The sequence below is a fragment of the Morus notabilis genome, unplaced genomic scaffold (genome assembly GCF_000414095.1).
Source record: "Morus notabilis unplaced genomic scaffold, ASM41409v2 Scaffold623, whole genome shotgun sequence".
In the NCBI taxonomy this organism is placed as follows: domain Eukaryota; kingdom Viridiplantae; phylum Streptophyta; class Magnoliopsida; order Rosales; family Moraceae; genus Morus; species Morus notabilis.
Genome location: NW_010366773.1, coordinates 121,339 through 138,550, shown reverse-complemented (window position 1 = coordinate 138,550; position 17,212 = coordinate 121,339). Strand labels below are relative to the sequence as shown.

The 17,212-nt window shown below is 33.7% G+C and overlaps 1 protein-coding gene across 1 annotated transcript; it reads right to left on the bottom strand.

Annotated features, from left to right (window-relative positions):
- Positions 1 to 208: 208 nt before the first annotated feature.
- On the bottom strand, positions 209 to 2,241 carry LOC21412213 (cytochrome P450 71D9). The gene is made up of 2 exons (XM_024174118.1): positions 1,235 to 2,241; positions 209 to 1,021 (listed from the first exon to the last, which is right to left on the bottom strand). The coding sequence occupies exons 1-2, from the start codon at positions 2,144 to 2,146 to the stop codon at positions 377 to 379; spliced, it is 1,557 nt and encodes a 518-aa protein (XP_024029886.1). The 5' UTR covers positions 2,147 to 2,241; the 3' UTR covers positions 209 to 376.
- Positions 2,242 to 17,212: the final 14,971 nt, after the last annotated feature.

Below are 17,212 nucleotides of genomic sequence, written 5' to 3'. Positions count from 1 at the left end.
AAGTATTTTTTTTATGGGTTTTACAACTAATATACTAATAGTTTGCCACTGATAGACCGGTCAACAACAACAACAACAATAATAATAATAACAACAATAATAATATTAATAATAACAATAATAATAATAATAATAATAATAATAATAATAATAATAATAATAATAGCAATGGCAATACTACAACAACAATAACTTATAAGGTCTCTAAATAATCAGCAAATAATCACTATGTAAAACTTTATTTGATGGGATATTTCGAGGCGAATAACATCATGATCCCTCGGCCAACAGTACTAGTGGTTTTCTGAGTTTTATTAACGATAAGAAAGGAAAATGTAAACAAACAGGTACTACTCAAAGAGCCAGATATTACAAGTTACATTGTGTTCGCAGAGATTTTTCCATTAGGTAACGGGTCATAAGCCATGGGAATCAAGTGCAAATCATCCTTTCTTCTAACTGTTACGCCGAAAGACTCGGTCATGTCCAGGTCTTCATGCTTCACCCCAATGGGGAGTTTCCAATTAAAATGGTAAAGCAACATAGCAAGAGGAAGTTCTACATTCATTAGACCGAATGACATGCCGGGGCATATTCTCCTTCCAGCACCAAATGGGATATACTCAAGATTTCTTCCTTTGAAGTCAAGAGGACTATCAAGAAACCTCTCCGGTAGAAAACTCTCAGGTTCAACCCAATATTTAGGATCTCTTCCTATTGCCCATGCATTAACTATGACCCTAGTTTTCTTTGGTATCAAATAACCGTTAATCTCGCACTCCTCTCTACATTCTCTTGGAACTAACAAAGGAGCCGAAGGGTGTAATCTTAGAACTTCTTTAACAATACATTTCAAATATTTCATCTCACTAAGCATGGTTTCATCAACCAACCCTTTTTTACTACAGACTTGTCTCACCTCATCTTGAGCTTTCTTCATCACTCTTGGATTCTTTATCATTTCCACCATTGCCCAATCTACAACTGTAGAAGATGTCTCACTCCCAGCAAAAAAGATGTCCTGAAAGTTAATGAATGGTTAGGCAAGTGAAATTTAATATAAGTCACATTTGCATACCATTCTTTGAAAAAGAAAAAAATACTTTTTCTTGGTCAACAGTGCACCACACTAAATTGATGGTTTAAACAACTCATATCTTTGGAATGATTAGTGTAAATTACGTTTGTGGGTATAAAGCAGAAAAAAACAAAAACAAAAAACAAATATGCTTACCCAAATAACAGCTTTGATGTTGTTAGTTGTTAGGGAGAAACCAAGTTCAGCCTGGTTGTGAAATTTCAGAAGAACGTCAAGCAGATCTTCTTGATCTTTTTGACTACTTTGACTACTCTTCATTGTTGACTTCTTGTCTTTGTGTTCCTTGACTATGTTTTCCATTATCCTTCCAGCCCTTCCTTTAATCGACTCGTATTTATGATTTGCACCAGTTAATCCAGCAAGAAAACTAAAAGAAGGAAACAAATCTACAAGATCAAGACCTCCTGATACCTCTAATGCTTCCTCAACAATCGATATGAACTCATGATGATCTTCAATTTTCTTGCCAAAGGCTGCCCCCCATGTTATATCATATGTCGAGTATTTGGTCCTCTCGGTGAGATTTATAGCTGAGCCAACATTTGAAGCAATCCATTCCATGAGATTAAACATCTCTTCCTCTCTAACGGGTCGGAAAGATTCAACTCTTTTTGTGCTCAAGAGCTCTTGCACACAAATTTTCCGCAGCTGTCTCCAATACTCGCCATATGGAGCAAAGGCAACGTCTGTAAAATCATATAACAAGATCTGCGAAGAGAGAGCCCGAGGCCTCGACGCAAAGACGACATCATGGGTTTTCATCACTTCCTTGGCAAACTCCGCTGATGAAACTACTATGGTCGGCACTTGTCCAAACCTTAGGTACATGAATGGTCCGTGTTTCTTGGCCAAGTCGCTAAGTGCATGGTGCGGTAAGGACCCGAAAAGCTGGTGAAGATTTCCTAGTAAGGGTAGTTTCCATGGCCCTGGGGGTAGTTTTGAAGCTGAGCTGGTGGATTTAGCTCTTTGGATGAGTAATTTCAGCACCAGAAACACAAAGAGGAAGATGCTGAAAAGGAATGAGAAAGAGGGTGTTTTGAGATCCATATTGAAAATGCGGTATTTTTGAACTTAGTATTTAGGAATGACAAACTCTCTACTACTACTACTACTAGTATTTATAGAATGAGCCTCAGCTAACTCCCTACCTGTAATCAATCTGTTCCAAAGTGGCGACGTATAAATGTGTGCCAAAATTATATAGCGGACGCGTAGTAAAAAAAATAATAAAAAAATGAAAGCTAATAATAGAAAGACAATTTTACTTCTTTTCTTTTTCTTTGCGTTCGGCGCAGCCTCAGAGGAAAGGTGAACCTGAGCATTTTTTTTTTTATTTTTTGTTTCCCATCAGCTCACCTCAGTGCTGACAATAGATGTCTTGAAAAACAAATGCCCGTCAGAAAGTGCAATGGAACTATCTAGGTTAGAGTTGCAACTTGTAATGGCTTAAATAAGTATATGAAATTTTAATTCTTCTTCCGCCCACCTCGGTGCTGATTGGTTGAAGACGGAGTGACTAGGGCTCTGGTGGGGGCTTAAGCCTCCACTAAAATTTTTTATTTTATAAATTTTATACATATATAAATGTGTATTATATTATATTCATATTCGGTTAGCCGCCCTCACTAAAATTAATCTTATAACACACATCAAAGATATCACCTTCTCTAAAAAAACCCTATACACATAAGAACTATAAACTCAATTTTCAATTACCTTGATAATGAAATTAATATAGGCCCCGTTCATTTCGCCGATTCGAGTTTAGAATTCGAGTTTTGCTACAGTAAAAAGCTCTCAGAAACAGTCACATCTAACTTTTTTGCTACAGTAAAAAGCTCTTACATAAAATCAAATCTCAACTCAAATTATAAACTCGAATCAGCGAAATGAACGGACCCTAGAGTGTTAAACGCATGAAAATGTAGAGCAATATTAACCCTATTGACAAAAATTTCTGACTCCATCACTGGTTGAAAACAGAAACCCATGTGATGGAACTAGCTTGAAGTTGTAGAGGTGGCAAAACAGCTTCCCGAGAGTAGGGCCGCCCCACGTGAATTTTTATCATTTAATTCTGTATGTGTATTCTGTTAAATTTGTAGTTTAATCCCGTTAAAAGTATGAAACTACACATGTTGCTCTCCATCAAAATTTGAAATTATATATCCGCTTCGCCTCCCCCCACTTGATTTTCTAGCTCTGCAACTCCCGGTGTTAATTATGTGAAGATACAGTATGGTGTGTGAAGATAATTTCCCTTTAAAACTTTAAAAAGCAATCACTCCTCATTCAAACTTTGGAAAGTTTAATCACTAAAAGCCAAAAATGTGTGTGCCATTTCTTGCTCATACTTTAACCACATTCCAAGTGGTCACATCATAAGTTGCATACACTTTTTACCTAGAAATTTTCTTGATCTTTTTGCAAATACATAATTTGCCACATTTAAGAGTTTGGTTGTTGTTGCAAAATTTTCCATAAATACACTGGTCGCAAAAGTAATAAAGTGATTAAAAAGTCAAATATCGTCCCATAAGATTGAATTTTCAAGAATTAAACTAAGTATCATGAGTGCTCGTAACTAAATTTTATCTATACAACCGAAATCGAGTGAATTAAGTAATTGAAGCAAGAAAAGCAAAGTAATTTAACTATTAAAGCTAAACACAAGATCTTACAAAATAAGTAACTAAATATGGAAACTATGAGTGAAAATAAAAATAATAATAGAGTTCTAGGGTCTTGACTTCGCTTCGCTCTCCCTATGTCTTCCTATTAAGTGGTTGCTAATTATATTAACTCAATTCATTAATCTAAGATTTCTAAATTAGTCTCACTACCTCTACCAAGCGTCAAGTAAGATAACATGTGCAAATAAACAAGCCAATATCCCTATCTAACTTGGGTATAAATACATTCATTAAGCTCAACTTTTCAATGATTATCTAAGCATTTGATCACCTCTCGGTCTCATAATTACTAAGATTCTCATAACGATTACCTATGTGTTGATCATCTCCTGGTCTCACAGCAACATTAGATCGTGCTTCCCTATACCGATATTCGAACTAATATCTCCTGAGCATCAACCCAAATGTCGAAGAAACTAGTCTATTTTCCAATCAACTAGAGGTATTAAGTACAAGAGAAACACAAATGATTGAGTCAACATTTCATTAACAACCAACTAAATATTCACAACATAGTTCAAGCTAGCTACATCAAGACCCTAGGTTAGAAATCTAGTCACACATGGTCAAATCATAAGCATAATCATCATGAAAATCATAAAAACTACCATGTTATCACAATATCACAACAATAGTTTTCAAATTAAAATCAAAATAAAAAGAGTAGAGATTAAGAGGAAACTATATTAGAGTGGTCTTCAAGGCTTCAATCTTCAAGAATCTTTCAAGATATCTTTAAGAAAAATCCTCCAACTTTCAGCCTCTAAGCTCTTTCTTGTTTTTAAAGTTTGTGCCTCCAATCTTTGTTTATAAGTGTGCCTCTCAAAATTAGGATTTTTTTGACTTAATGGTCTCTCACATGACCTCCAAAGGAGCAATCTCGACCCCCAAATCAAATCAAGGGCCAAAAATGACCCAAACTTCAGTCAGATCGGAGAGGAGGCACGGCTGCGTGCCCAGATGGCGTGGCCGTACAGTGAGTGGCACGGGCACGCGCCTTGCATGGTGTGCTCGCTTTGTCCATTCTACAACGCCCCTCTTGATGGCATGCCCGCGCCATTATGTTGCACGGGCACCTCTTGCTGCTAGGAAGGGGTCTGTGTGCCCCTTTTTGCGTGGTTTGCTCTAAATTTTGATCCATATTGCCATTAAGTCTAATTTTCTCCATTTTCTTACAAAATGAACAAAAACACATTAAAATAAAAAATAATGCTTGAGAATTAAATAAATAATTAAGCTTTAAAGCATTTGATTTGTGAGTAAAACACTCACTCATCAATTAAATTTTTTTTTTCAATTTTGGGATCCTTTTGCTATCTAACCTAAAATTTTGCTTTGTATTTTATTCGCCAAATTTGTTTGTTATGCACACACATAATCCCTTGTTTATTATTTTTTTAGGACTTTTTTGTATGAATGCCCCTCAACTTAAAAATCTTTGCAATTGAAGTCCAATCATAAATAACATATGTTTTTTTGATGATTTTGATCATGTGACGCGCATGTGAATGTTTGTGGAAGTCAATAATGATCATTTCTCACCCTTGAAGCGTCCATTAAGAGCAATAACTCTTGAAAATTAAGAGTTGTTTATAACAACTGATTGTGTTCGAGGACATGATGATTTTGAAATTAATATAACAAAATAAATATGGTGAGAAATGATTTTTATTGCCTTCAACAATATGCTCACGTGATCATCAGAATCATCAAGAAAATATATATCATTTTTTATTGAATCTTAATTGTAAAGATTTAAAAATTAAAAGAGTTAATTGTCAAAAAATAAGAATTAAATTATTAAATTCAAAAAGTTGAGAAATTGTGAGTACTAGATGGCATTTTTTGAGCGTTTTGAAGGACTGATGCACACGCATACAGACTTGCTTTTCATTATGCCTTTATATGAAACGCTTGTACCAGGAAATTGCTTTGTTTGAAAAGATTGCTTGATGAACACAGTTGAAAAGATTGCTTTGTCAAGACAGTTGGCGGTTTAGTATTATAATATTACAATGTTCTAGAAAAGTACACGCTACATGAAATGTGTAATAACATCTCCAATGCCGTGCTAGAAGTAATATGTCAATTGTAAATATATTATTTTATGGTAAAAAATACTCTAATACAATGTTATTTATTGCGTTAAATTTATCATATGTGATATATTATTTTATAGTAAATTTCAAATTAAATATAATGTATGATGAATTTAACAAATTTATTGTGTTAAATTTGTCATTGCACACTTCATACCGTTTCGTGAAACGTATTTCAAGAAAGTTCTATGAGAGTTGTACCTAAAACACATCGTTAGGCTTTATGGAGTTCTGTTTTCTATCACATCAGATCATGACACTCGTTTCAATGCAAAGTACTGGAGAAGTTTTTAAGAAGCCTTGGGGACCGAATTGAATTTCAGCATCGTCTTTCATCCCCAAACTGACGGACAATCTGAAAGAGTCATTCAGATTCTGGAGGATATGCTTCGTGCTTGAGTTTTGGATTTCGGTGGAAGTTGGAAGAAGTATCTCTATCTAGCCAAATTTGCCTACAACAATAGCTATCAGGCTAGCATTAGAATGGCACCATTCGAAGCTCTGTACGGTAGACCTTGTAGATCACCAGTTTGCTGGCTCGAGCCAGGGAATTGGCTTACTACTAGACCATATGTCATCCAAGAAAACAATGAGAAGATAATCATTATTCGGGAATGATTACTGATAGCTCAGAGTTGTCAGAAAAGCTATGCTGACAGGAGGCGTAGACCCTTAGAATTCTCGGAAGGCGATTTTGTATTAGTAAGGGTTTCTCCACGCAAAGGAGTCACTCGTTTCGATGTGAAAGGGAAACTCGCGCAACAGTATATCAGCCTGTTCCAGATCGTGCAATGAGTCAGTGTTGTGGCTTACCGTCTCGTATTTCCTTCAGAGTTGTCTTATATGCACAACGTATTTCATATTTTGATGCTTTGCAAGTGTCAACCCAATCCAGAAGCTGTGATACAATGGTATGACGTTCTAACCCAGTATGACATGAGTTACAAGGAAGCACCAGTTTAGATTTTCGATCGGAAAATGAAGAGCCTACGTCATCGTGAGATACCGTTAGTGAAGGTGTTGTGGCAACACCATAGCGTTGATGAAGCAACGTTGGAACTAGAAGCGACAATGCAGGAACGATATCCGCATCTGTTCATATCCTGAGATAAGCTCTAATTTAGAGGACTAAATTCCTTAAGAGGAATAGAGCTATAACGACCTCAAGAATTAAACATGTTTAATTATACTAATTATGATTTATTAGTATGCCTAATTTGATTTTCTTAATTAATCAAGGAATTTTAAATTAATTTCAGTATTTACAATTCCACCCTTTTCTTTTAACTATCTTCAATATTATCTTCCCTTTTTCCTTATATTTCCTTTTTCTTTTTCTTTCCCTCATTTTCTTTCTTTTTCTCTCTTTCTGTCGTCCTCTCTCTCAGAGCTCACTCTCTCTCTCATTTGCCTCACACTTTCTCTCTCTCTCGTTCCTCTCTCTCTATCTCTTGATCTCTCTCAGCTCTCTCTCTCTCTCTCTCTCTCGTCCCTCTCCTGAAGCTTTTGGATCCGGATTTGAACCAAAAATGAGATTACCACGAAATTTTCAACATCAAAGCATAGATCAAGGTAAAAGTCTTTGAAACTGACCGGTGGAGTTAAACTCTTCTATCACCGGTCGACTGGTGCACACTAATCCAACCTAAAATAGTTCAAAAATCATGTTTTGACCCCGAAACTCAATGCATAACCAATCTAACTTCATTAGGGAACTTAAAGTGAGTGGATTAGTAACATTAATCCTTGCACCCAATCCATTTTCTTGGTTGAATTCCAATTATCAAAGAATCATGATTTGAATTAAGAATTGTTTATAACTTTGAATTTGAGTAAAGACACACTAGTATGATACAATTGTATATAATTAAACTAGATTATTTAGAGGAAAGGATTAAACTCTGAACTGTTGGTTTTGATGACGAAGCTAGCGGCACGGTTGGACTTAGAGCCTCAAAGATAAGTGGAGCTGGGACTACATGAAGTTATTTGTAGAGTTGATGTAGCGACCCTACTAGGTGGTCATCAATATAGCTGACTTTTATATATTTATACTTTCTGAAAACCTCTAAGAAAAATTGCAGAGCTTTTTAAAAAAAAAATTGCTATTTCAATGCTATAACATTGTGAACATAAGTTTCTTTTCCTTAAAATACTATCTCATTTTGAACATCTGTTGCTTTCTCCCAAAATGCTATATCATAATAACATAAGTTCTAATTTTCATTCCTGCACATATTAAAAATGTTTATTCTTAAAACAATTCCTTTTCAAAAGCATAGATATATATATATATATATACACACCTATATATACTTGCTTCGCAAATCCTACTAGCTTACATGAACTTGACATTCATATTACAAATTTCCAACATACTATGTCAGAGTTTTTCTTAGCAAAACTATTTAACACTTTAAACTGCTGCGGAAATAATTGCGTGCGGTATCTATTCCCCGATCTTCACACCGTTCATCCATTGCCTTGCCAATAGTCTATCAAGTATTTGATGCAGGTTGCTTACCTATAGTATAAATACTCTATAATAACCTTTCGCTCAGCAAGCAGGAACTATTTCTCACAAAAACATCTGTAAGTTCACATGACTATATATGCAAGAACTGATTATACTGACTTATGATGTCTTCTTATAGTTTTATTTTCTGATGGCTGACTTTTGATATTGATTTTAATAGTAATTGTGATTTTTGTAAAGTCCGCCTCACTCTTTCTAAAACCTAATTTCCTTAAATTAGTAAGGTTTGTTTAGAAATTTATATATATATATTATCTTTGACTTTGACTTTGACTTAATTACTTTCTTAAACCCTCTTTAATTTTTAAAAAAGCTTTCACGTCACTATCTTTTGTTTGAGGCATGATATAATATTAATATTTCAAAAATTTTCTTGGTAACATCAAGCTATTTTGTGGAAATAATACTACATACTATTTTCATAACGTTACTCTTAAAGTAGGGAAATTTCTGTGGAATTATCGACGGAGATTTTGAATTTTCAATCTTTGCCAGAAATAATTAGGAATGTATTTTTTGAAGGCCTGATGCACGCGCATGCAGACTAATTTTTCTTTTTTTTTTTTTTTCTTTTCTTCTTTTTCATAAAACCATCACTTCGCGCTTTTCATTTTCCCCTTTATTTTAATATTATATTCTATGAATGCTTGTACTGCTCTGTTTGAAAAGATTGCTGATGAGTGATGAACATGAGTGCTAATTTTCAACGCGGTTGGCAGTTTAGTATTATAATATTACAATGTTCTAGAAAAGTACACGATGCATGAATATGAATTTTTTCTTAATTATACAAGATCCAAGAGTAAAAATTCTACAAAATGTGTAATAGTATTAACTATAGTAAATTATAAAAATGTGTTAGAACATTTTCAACACAATGTTTGAATTAAATGTATCAGTTACCGATTAATATTAATAGTAAAAGAATACTCTAATTTATTGATATTTATTGTGTTAAATTTATCATATATTATACTTAGCAGAAAATTTTATACCAATTATAACATACGGTAAATTTAACATTTGATTACTTTTTGTTGATATGTTTTCTTTTTCATTGAATCTTCACAACTTTTGCATTCTCAAATTATTTTAAAGTTAAAAGCTTATTTTTAGAAATTTCTAAATTTAATAATTGTGTAAAAAATAGATTTAGTATTTGAAATAACATTATACATTATAGCATAAATAAAAATAATATAAAATTAGCATTAACATTTGCAAAGAGATAGTCTAATAACTCGTGTGATAAATAGGTTTCACTTCCATGACTTGGGAGATAATTGTTGGTGCATATTGAACATGGAAACTTTGCTCAGTTGGTTATAGCCGACATGCCGTTTGTTATTTGTAATGATTTAGAGCTCCGGAAAAAGAATTAAAAAAATTAAGAAAATTAAAGAATTGAGGACATGGAAAGCTTGAAAACGACATGCCGTTTGTTATTTGTACGACACAAAATGTTGCAGCAGCAGAAATGATACAATTAGAACTCAAAAGAGCAGGAGTAAATATATGACGTTTGCACTGTGGAAATTGGGAAATAGACGGCATGATTTTGTTAAGCTACTAATTTCTCTTCGGAAACAGAGGAAAACAGATAAAAATGAGACACAACAGAATAAACGGAGCAATACAACGATATGGAACATATTGTGCATTATTTACTAGTGAGGTAATATGTGTGATTTCGAGACAGTTTTTTACACTATTGTTAGTGTAACGGTTTAGTTTCATTATTTATTGTATGAGATGCTCTTCTAAACTATTGAATGAGAATTTGTTGTTGCACCGAATATTGTATGAGAATTTGTTTATGGTCCATTACTGGAATTATATTCTATACCGTTTCTGGAATTATTTTCTTGTTTCTGCCCAATTGAATTCAAGTTTCAAAGATCATTGAGAACTGAAACCGGGGATGCTGAGCTGCTGCTACCAGTGCTGGTGCAGCTGCTGCCGGTGCTGCAGCTGCTGCTGCTGGTGCTGCTGCAGCTGTTGCTGCTGGTGTTGCTGCTGCTACTGGTGCAGCTGCTGCTGCCGGTGCCGGTGCTGCTGCTGCTGCTGCCGGATATGCAGCTGCCGGTGCTGGTGGAGCTGTTGCTAGCGCTGGTGGAGCAGCGCTGCTGCTGGCGCCGCCTGCGACTCAAGAAGTGGTGGCCGAGGGGGCATTGAATCCCCTGCTGCTGCTGCTGTGGGTTGCAATTTAGTTGCATGAAGATAAAGACTTTAGTCATATGTGGCATTTAGATTTGGTTAGGCAATGACAATTGTTAATGCAGTTTTTATTTTTCTAATTTTTTTCCCTCCATTTTTATGATGATTTTATCCAGGACTTCCTGTCCTTCTTGCGTTCTACTTCATTGTTCTATTTTCATGAAGTAATTTTTGTAATATTATTTTTTAAATATGGAAGGAAAGGAAGTTGTCAAATGCTTTCTTTTCATTTTTCTACTTGACATTTTTTATGCTTAACCGACCTTTGAAAGGCTGGTTTTCCTCTTTATTGTCATCATTATTATTTATTAAATTTAAAAGTAGTAAATTTAGTGATATTGTTTCTACTTTTGTGTTTTATTTGGTGACAATGTTAAGATTATATGTTACATTGTTTTACAAACAGGATGGAACCCGAAAATGAGGAACGAGATAGAACGACGCCTTCAAGGCATCGACGGAGATTTAAGGCCGCAATAAGTCAAGCGACGGCTGTACATGCATATCAATCTAGTAACATAGTAAGAAGGTCGATGCACAATTCTTCTTTAAGGGGCATGGACAAGGTAAATGAGCTATTAGCAAACAGTAATGAAACAACAATATTTAACAAAGTCCGTATAGGACCACGTGATTTTATGATTCTATGTGAAATGCTAACTGAGAAAGGTTTGCTACGACCCTCATACAACATGAGCGTACCTGAACAATTATTTGTGTTCTTAACAATCGTTTCACAAAGTCAAAGTAATCGTGAATCACAAGACGCCTGGCAACATTCAGGGGAGACCACATCATGTAGGTTTACTGAAGTTTTAGATGCTATTTGTGAACTACATGAAGATTTCATTAAGCCTCCAAATTATGACAAAGTGCCTGAATTTCTACGTGACAACCGTCAGAGATATGGTACATGGTTCGACGTAAGTTGTGTTACTCTTTTACGTATAATTTTTAACTATTTATCATTCATATTCTTAATAATACGTCGATAAATATGTTTACATGAAACTTATGTGCAAAACGTGTGCTTGAAATGGTCAGGATTGTGTAGGTGCAATTGACGGTACTCATATACCTTGTACACCAATTGGTGTACCTAATCCAACGGCTTATCGAAATAGGAAGGGTGTGAACTCGCAGAACATATTGGCTGCTTGTTCATTTGATATGAAGTTCACATATATATTATCCGGTTAGGAAGGTTCTGCCCACGACGCTCGAGTGCTAAATGATGCGCTAGACAATCCAGAGTTTCAGTCCCACGTCCCCCACCAGGTTACACTTATGTCTATTTATTGTTACGAACCTTCAATTCGCAACCTAATTTGGATATGTTGCACAGAAAAATACTATCTTGTTGATGCTGCATATGCGAACCATGAGTGTTTTCTCGCTCCATACAGAGGTGAGACTTACCATTTGCCTAATTACAGAAGGAGAAGTGGTGGATTTCAGGGACCCAGGGATATTTTTAACTATAAACACTCATCATTGAGAAATTGTATACAGTGAACATTTGGGGGTTGGAAGGCTAGGTTCCCTATCCTAAGGCGGCCGAATAATACATATCCAATGGATAAACAGAAGAAAATTCCAGTTGCCTGTGCAATACTACATAATTTTATTCACATGGTTAATCAGGGGGATCCACTTCTAAATCAATACCACTGTGATGGTGTACCTATAAGTGAAATAGATCCAAACAATGATGACGAATTTGATGACGATAATAATGATGGCAATGTCCCTGAAGGCCCAGTTGTAACAGCAGGTAGTGTTAGTCATACAGAGATGGGTCGTTTTAGGGATCGGCTTGCGAATGAAATGTGGGTAGAATACCAGGGAAGCCGTGGAAGACCAGTTTAGTCATAATTCGTGTATTCACTATTGTAAACAAAAATTTTTGACGTTAATATTTCGTGTGTTAGCATTTTTTTGTCCTAATATTTCATTTTCTGAATTATAATTTTTAAAATTACATGTAACATAATTTTTAGGGCTAAAATGTGGTTATTATTTTTTTCATGGTTCAAAATCATAAAACAACACAACCAAACACTAGTTCGAATCATGCTTGCAAACATCCAAACAAAGGTTCTAATCACTCTAAATCATGATTCAAATCATGAATCATGATTCTGAATCAAATGACTCAAATCACCCTAATTTCAATCCTTACACCAAACGGGCCCTTTTTCTTAATTATACAAGATCCAAGAGTAAAATTCTACAAAATGTGTAATAGTATTGACTATAGTAAATTATAAAAATGAGTTAGAACATTTTCAACACAATGTTTGAATTTAATGAATCAGTTACCGATTAATATTAATAGTAAAAGAATACTCTAATTTATTGATATTTATTGTGTTAAATTTGTCATATATTATACTTAGCAGAAAATTTTATACCAAGTATAACATACGGTAAATTTAACATTTGATTACTCTCTGTTGATATGTTTTCTTTTTCATTTAATCTTCACAACTTTTGCATTCTCAAATTATTTTAAAGTTAAAAGCTTATTTTTAGAGCTTTCTAAATTTAATAATTGTGTAAAAAATGGATTTAGTATTTGAAATGACATTATACATTATAGCATAAATAAAAATAATGTAGAATTAGCATTAACATTTGCGAAGAGATAGTCTAATAACTCGTGTGATAAATAGGTTTCACTTCCATGACTTGGGAGATAATTGTTGGTGCATATTGAACATGGAAACTTTGCTCAGTTGGTTATAGCCGACATGCCGTTTGTTATTTGTAATGATTTAGAGCTCCGGAAAAAGAATTAAAAAAATTAAGAAAATTAAAGAATTGAGGACATGGAAAGCTTGAAAACGACATGCCGTTTGTTATTTGTACGACACAAAATGTTGCAGCAGCAGAAATGATACAATTAGAACTCAAAAGAGCAGGAGTAAATATATGACGTTTGCACTGTGGAAATTGGGAAATAGACGGCATGATTTTGTTAAGCTACTAATTTCTCTTCGGAAACAGAGGAAAACAGATAAAAATGAGACACAACAGAATAAACGGAGCAATACAACGATATGGAACATATTGTGCATTATTTACTTGTGAAACCAAAAGCGAGGATAAGTACACAGAAATAAGTCCAATACCGTCTTTGATCTTTCTTATTGATCTCAAATATTCGGAGAAAGATAACGAGTGGGAATCAAGTATTGTTCTTTTCTTTCTCCCATCTGTAGCTGATTTATAGTTTAGAATGGTTAATATGTGATGGATTTATGGTGAGCCATTACTAAATAACTGTAGTTTATCACTGATGGATCAATATCAGTTTTTCATTAACCAATGTCAATCAAGAATTTACTGGTTGGTAAATTAGTGATAGAACATTAGTAGTGATTTACAAGTCTGTCAATAATAAAGTATTGGTATATTAGTGATTGACTATTGTAAAACCCAACGAAAGAAATGGTCTTTTAACTAAAAAAAGATAAAAAGGCTACGCCATTAATGAAAAGGGTTTTCCAACCGGCCATCCACCTAATTTTTCTGGAGAAGTTGGAGTATCTAGTGCTTCAAGTTTAAATTTTTCAGTCATTTTTATGTATTTCTTTTTTCTCCCTTAATTTTTCCATCATTTGTGAAATTTCCTCTCTGGTGAGATTTTGGGTTTTGAATCAATAAACTTTACATACATAAACGAGGCAAAGCCCTTTTTCTACCAACTCTCCTTTACTTGCCAAGTGTGAGTTTCACTCTTTTTTTTTTTATTTCACTTTTTATGATTGTTATTTCATTGGCTTTTCTCTTTTGCCGATTTTTTTTTTCTTTAATTTCCAAAATATTCTCTACAGTTCACTGATTGTGTCCTCATTTATTTTTCCCTTTCTACTAAAAGCAGATTATCTTGCGATTCTTTTTCAATGTGTTTTTTTTTTTCCTCTCACGCTTATACTAAAATAATTTTTCACTTGTGCATTTATTTTTATTTTTTTTCCGTCTTATCCTTATTATACAGTAGTGATCTTTATAAGACAATTTTTCTTAGACATGTATCTTTTTGACAATTTATTGAAATAACCTTTTAACTATTCTTTCTTTAATAAATACCCATTCTCTAATTTTCTCATAAATAACTATTTTCTAAGTAAATAATCATCTTACTTAAATGTTTGTTCTTGCAGCTCTCTCAAATGCTTATATATATATATATATATTGAGATTGGAGATAACTGATATTGGAGCTTTTAAATGAATTCTAATTAGGTTAGCACTCATCTAAAAGGCTCATCCTATATCAAACCTCAAACTCAATATAATTAATAAAAAGAAGCAAAAACACAAAAGAGTCGCACTACAACACAAAAGCCCTTAGACGTCACCCGGAAAGTGACATCTAAGGCCTTAGACGTCGCCAGAAAGGGCGACGTCTGGGTAGGCGACGCTAAAGTTACTACTATAGATGTCGCCTTTTTAAGTGACGTCTATTATCACTTTAGACGTTACTTGTCAGACAACATCCAAAGCGTCCGTCACTGTTTGAATTTAAAAGACTTTAGACGTAATGATAGAGAGCTTTAACACCTGATGAAGAAGTTTTTGGATGAGGTTCCGACTAACCCTGCAGTCACACCCAAACAAGCATCAAAAGAATTAAAAACACTCATAAATTTAAGATCCTTACTAGTTTATGTTTCAAGAAGAAAAAAGAATTTAGAAATACTTGTTTACTCATGATAATTCTCAGCCATTGCTGATATGACGTATGAAGTTTGAAAGAATTTAAATTTGTTTCAAACCATTATATTGAAACTAACCTTTGAATTTCAGGTTAGAGAATAAAAGTCATCTACATTCATTGAACACTAATTTAGCACTTATATAAGATATAAAATTCACATAATTTCAAGTTAAGAAAACAGAAACTCAAAACATACTTTGCAGATTAGTTGACAATCACACAATAATATGGATGTATTAGTATCTTCATACATGTAGTCCCTATTCAACAAAAATAGTCCAAATTCCAAACTAATAAGGAAAGAACCCTTAATATTTTCTTTTTCTTCCTAAAAAAGAAAAACTAGTATTATCACTAAAGCTAAAATAACAAGAAAGTAGGATTAACGTATAATTCGACCCTCATCTTCAGATCGTTCTGCTCAAAAAGCCAAATTTGAATGCATTATTTCTAAAACCAAATTCACCCAAAATAAATTCCATTAAATCCAATTCGAAGCAAAACTCAAAAGACAAAAGCATTTAACTAAAATGAAAAATACAAAATAACTTACACTCTGAATGAATATGAAAAGCATGTTCTAGCACAACCAAGAAAACAAGAAAAAAATTAGAATATAGGGCACATGAGTCGGCAAAATCATAAGTTAGAAAGTTAAAAGACAAAAGGTAAAGTGGAGAAGGAAACCTACAAATCTCAAAATCCATAGATGATGTTTCAAAAAATGCAAACCCAAAACCTAACAGACAGCACACCACAAAAGCAATTAAACGAAAAAAAAAATGACGCTTAAAGAAGAAAAAAAAAACCTTTGCGCCAACAGATTAAGAAGAAGAAGAAGACGATGAGGACGAGGATCTCTGTGTGACAAGGACAACGAGGATGAGCGTGCAACGTTCATTAGAGCAGATTTGGGGTGGGAGAAGCTAGCAACTGTTCGTGCATTTCTATAGGCTGCTTTTCTAATTTGATCTACATTCTTTTAATAAAATCTTTTTTTTTTAATATATGAAATCTTAATTTGATTTTTGATAAAGTCTTATAGGATATTTGTTTTAAGGGTTTAACTCTAGTTCTGAGTTATGCTTCTTGGTTTTCTACGGTGTTTTTCTTTCACAAAAAATTTAAATTTCAAAAATTATAATCATAAACCATGATTTTGAACCCATGAACCAAATGTCCCATTAAATATTTGAAAATAACGCTGGGAGCTGTTGTTGCTTTTCTTATCTCAATTTTTTTTTAAGCAAAAATTGAAGGCAGCTTTCCTAATTTGATCTACTTTTTTTTTATTTTTTATAAAATCTTATTTTTTTTTAAAACATATGATATCTTAATTGATTTTTGATTGAAATGATAATTACTTTGATTGAAAAGATTGTTTGATGAAGATGAGTAGAACTATCCGTCAAAGCAGTTGGCAGCTTAGTATTGTAATTACTATCATATATCAAAGTATACAATACTTCAACTTTTTCTTGATTGAAACATATAAGAGTACAAAATGATAATCGTTTGGAGCTCGGGAAAGAATAAAAATAAGGAATAGATGAATTGCAATGCTTGTAAACGACATGATCATTTGTTATTTGTATAAGCTCTTTTGTCCAATACGACACAAAATGTTGTAGCAGTAGAAATGTTACAGATGGAACTCAAAATAGTAGAAGGAAACGGATGTCGTTTCTTTTATAGAAGTTGAAATAGATGTCGTTTACACTGGGAAATAGACAACATAGTTTTTCCTATGTTGAGTGTTAGGAATTTTGTTCCTATGTATATATATTTTGTTGCCAACCATATATCAAAATTAATTTAATTATTTGTTGTTGAGTTAGCCCG

What these genes read in the sequence shown, in the direction of transcription:
- LOC21412213 (XM_024174118.1), bottom strand. Translation starts at nt 2,146, where the DNA reads ATGGATCTCAAAACACCCTCTTTCTCATTCCTTTTCAGCATCTTCCTC. An exon ending in ACATCAAAGCTGTTATTTGG is followed by an intron (nt 1,022 to 1,234) that starts GTAAGCATATTT and finishes ATTAACTTTCAG; the next exon opens with GACATCTTTTTTGCTGGGAG.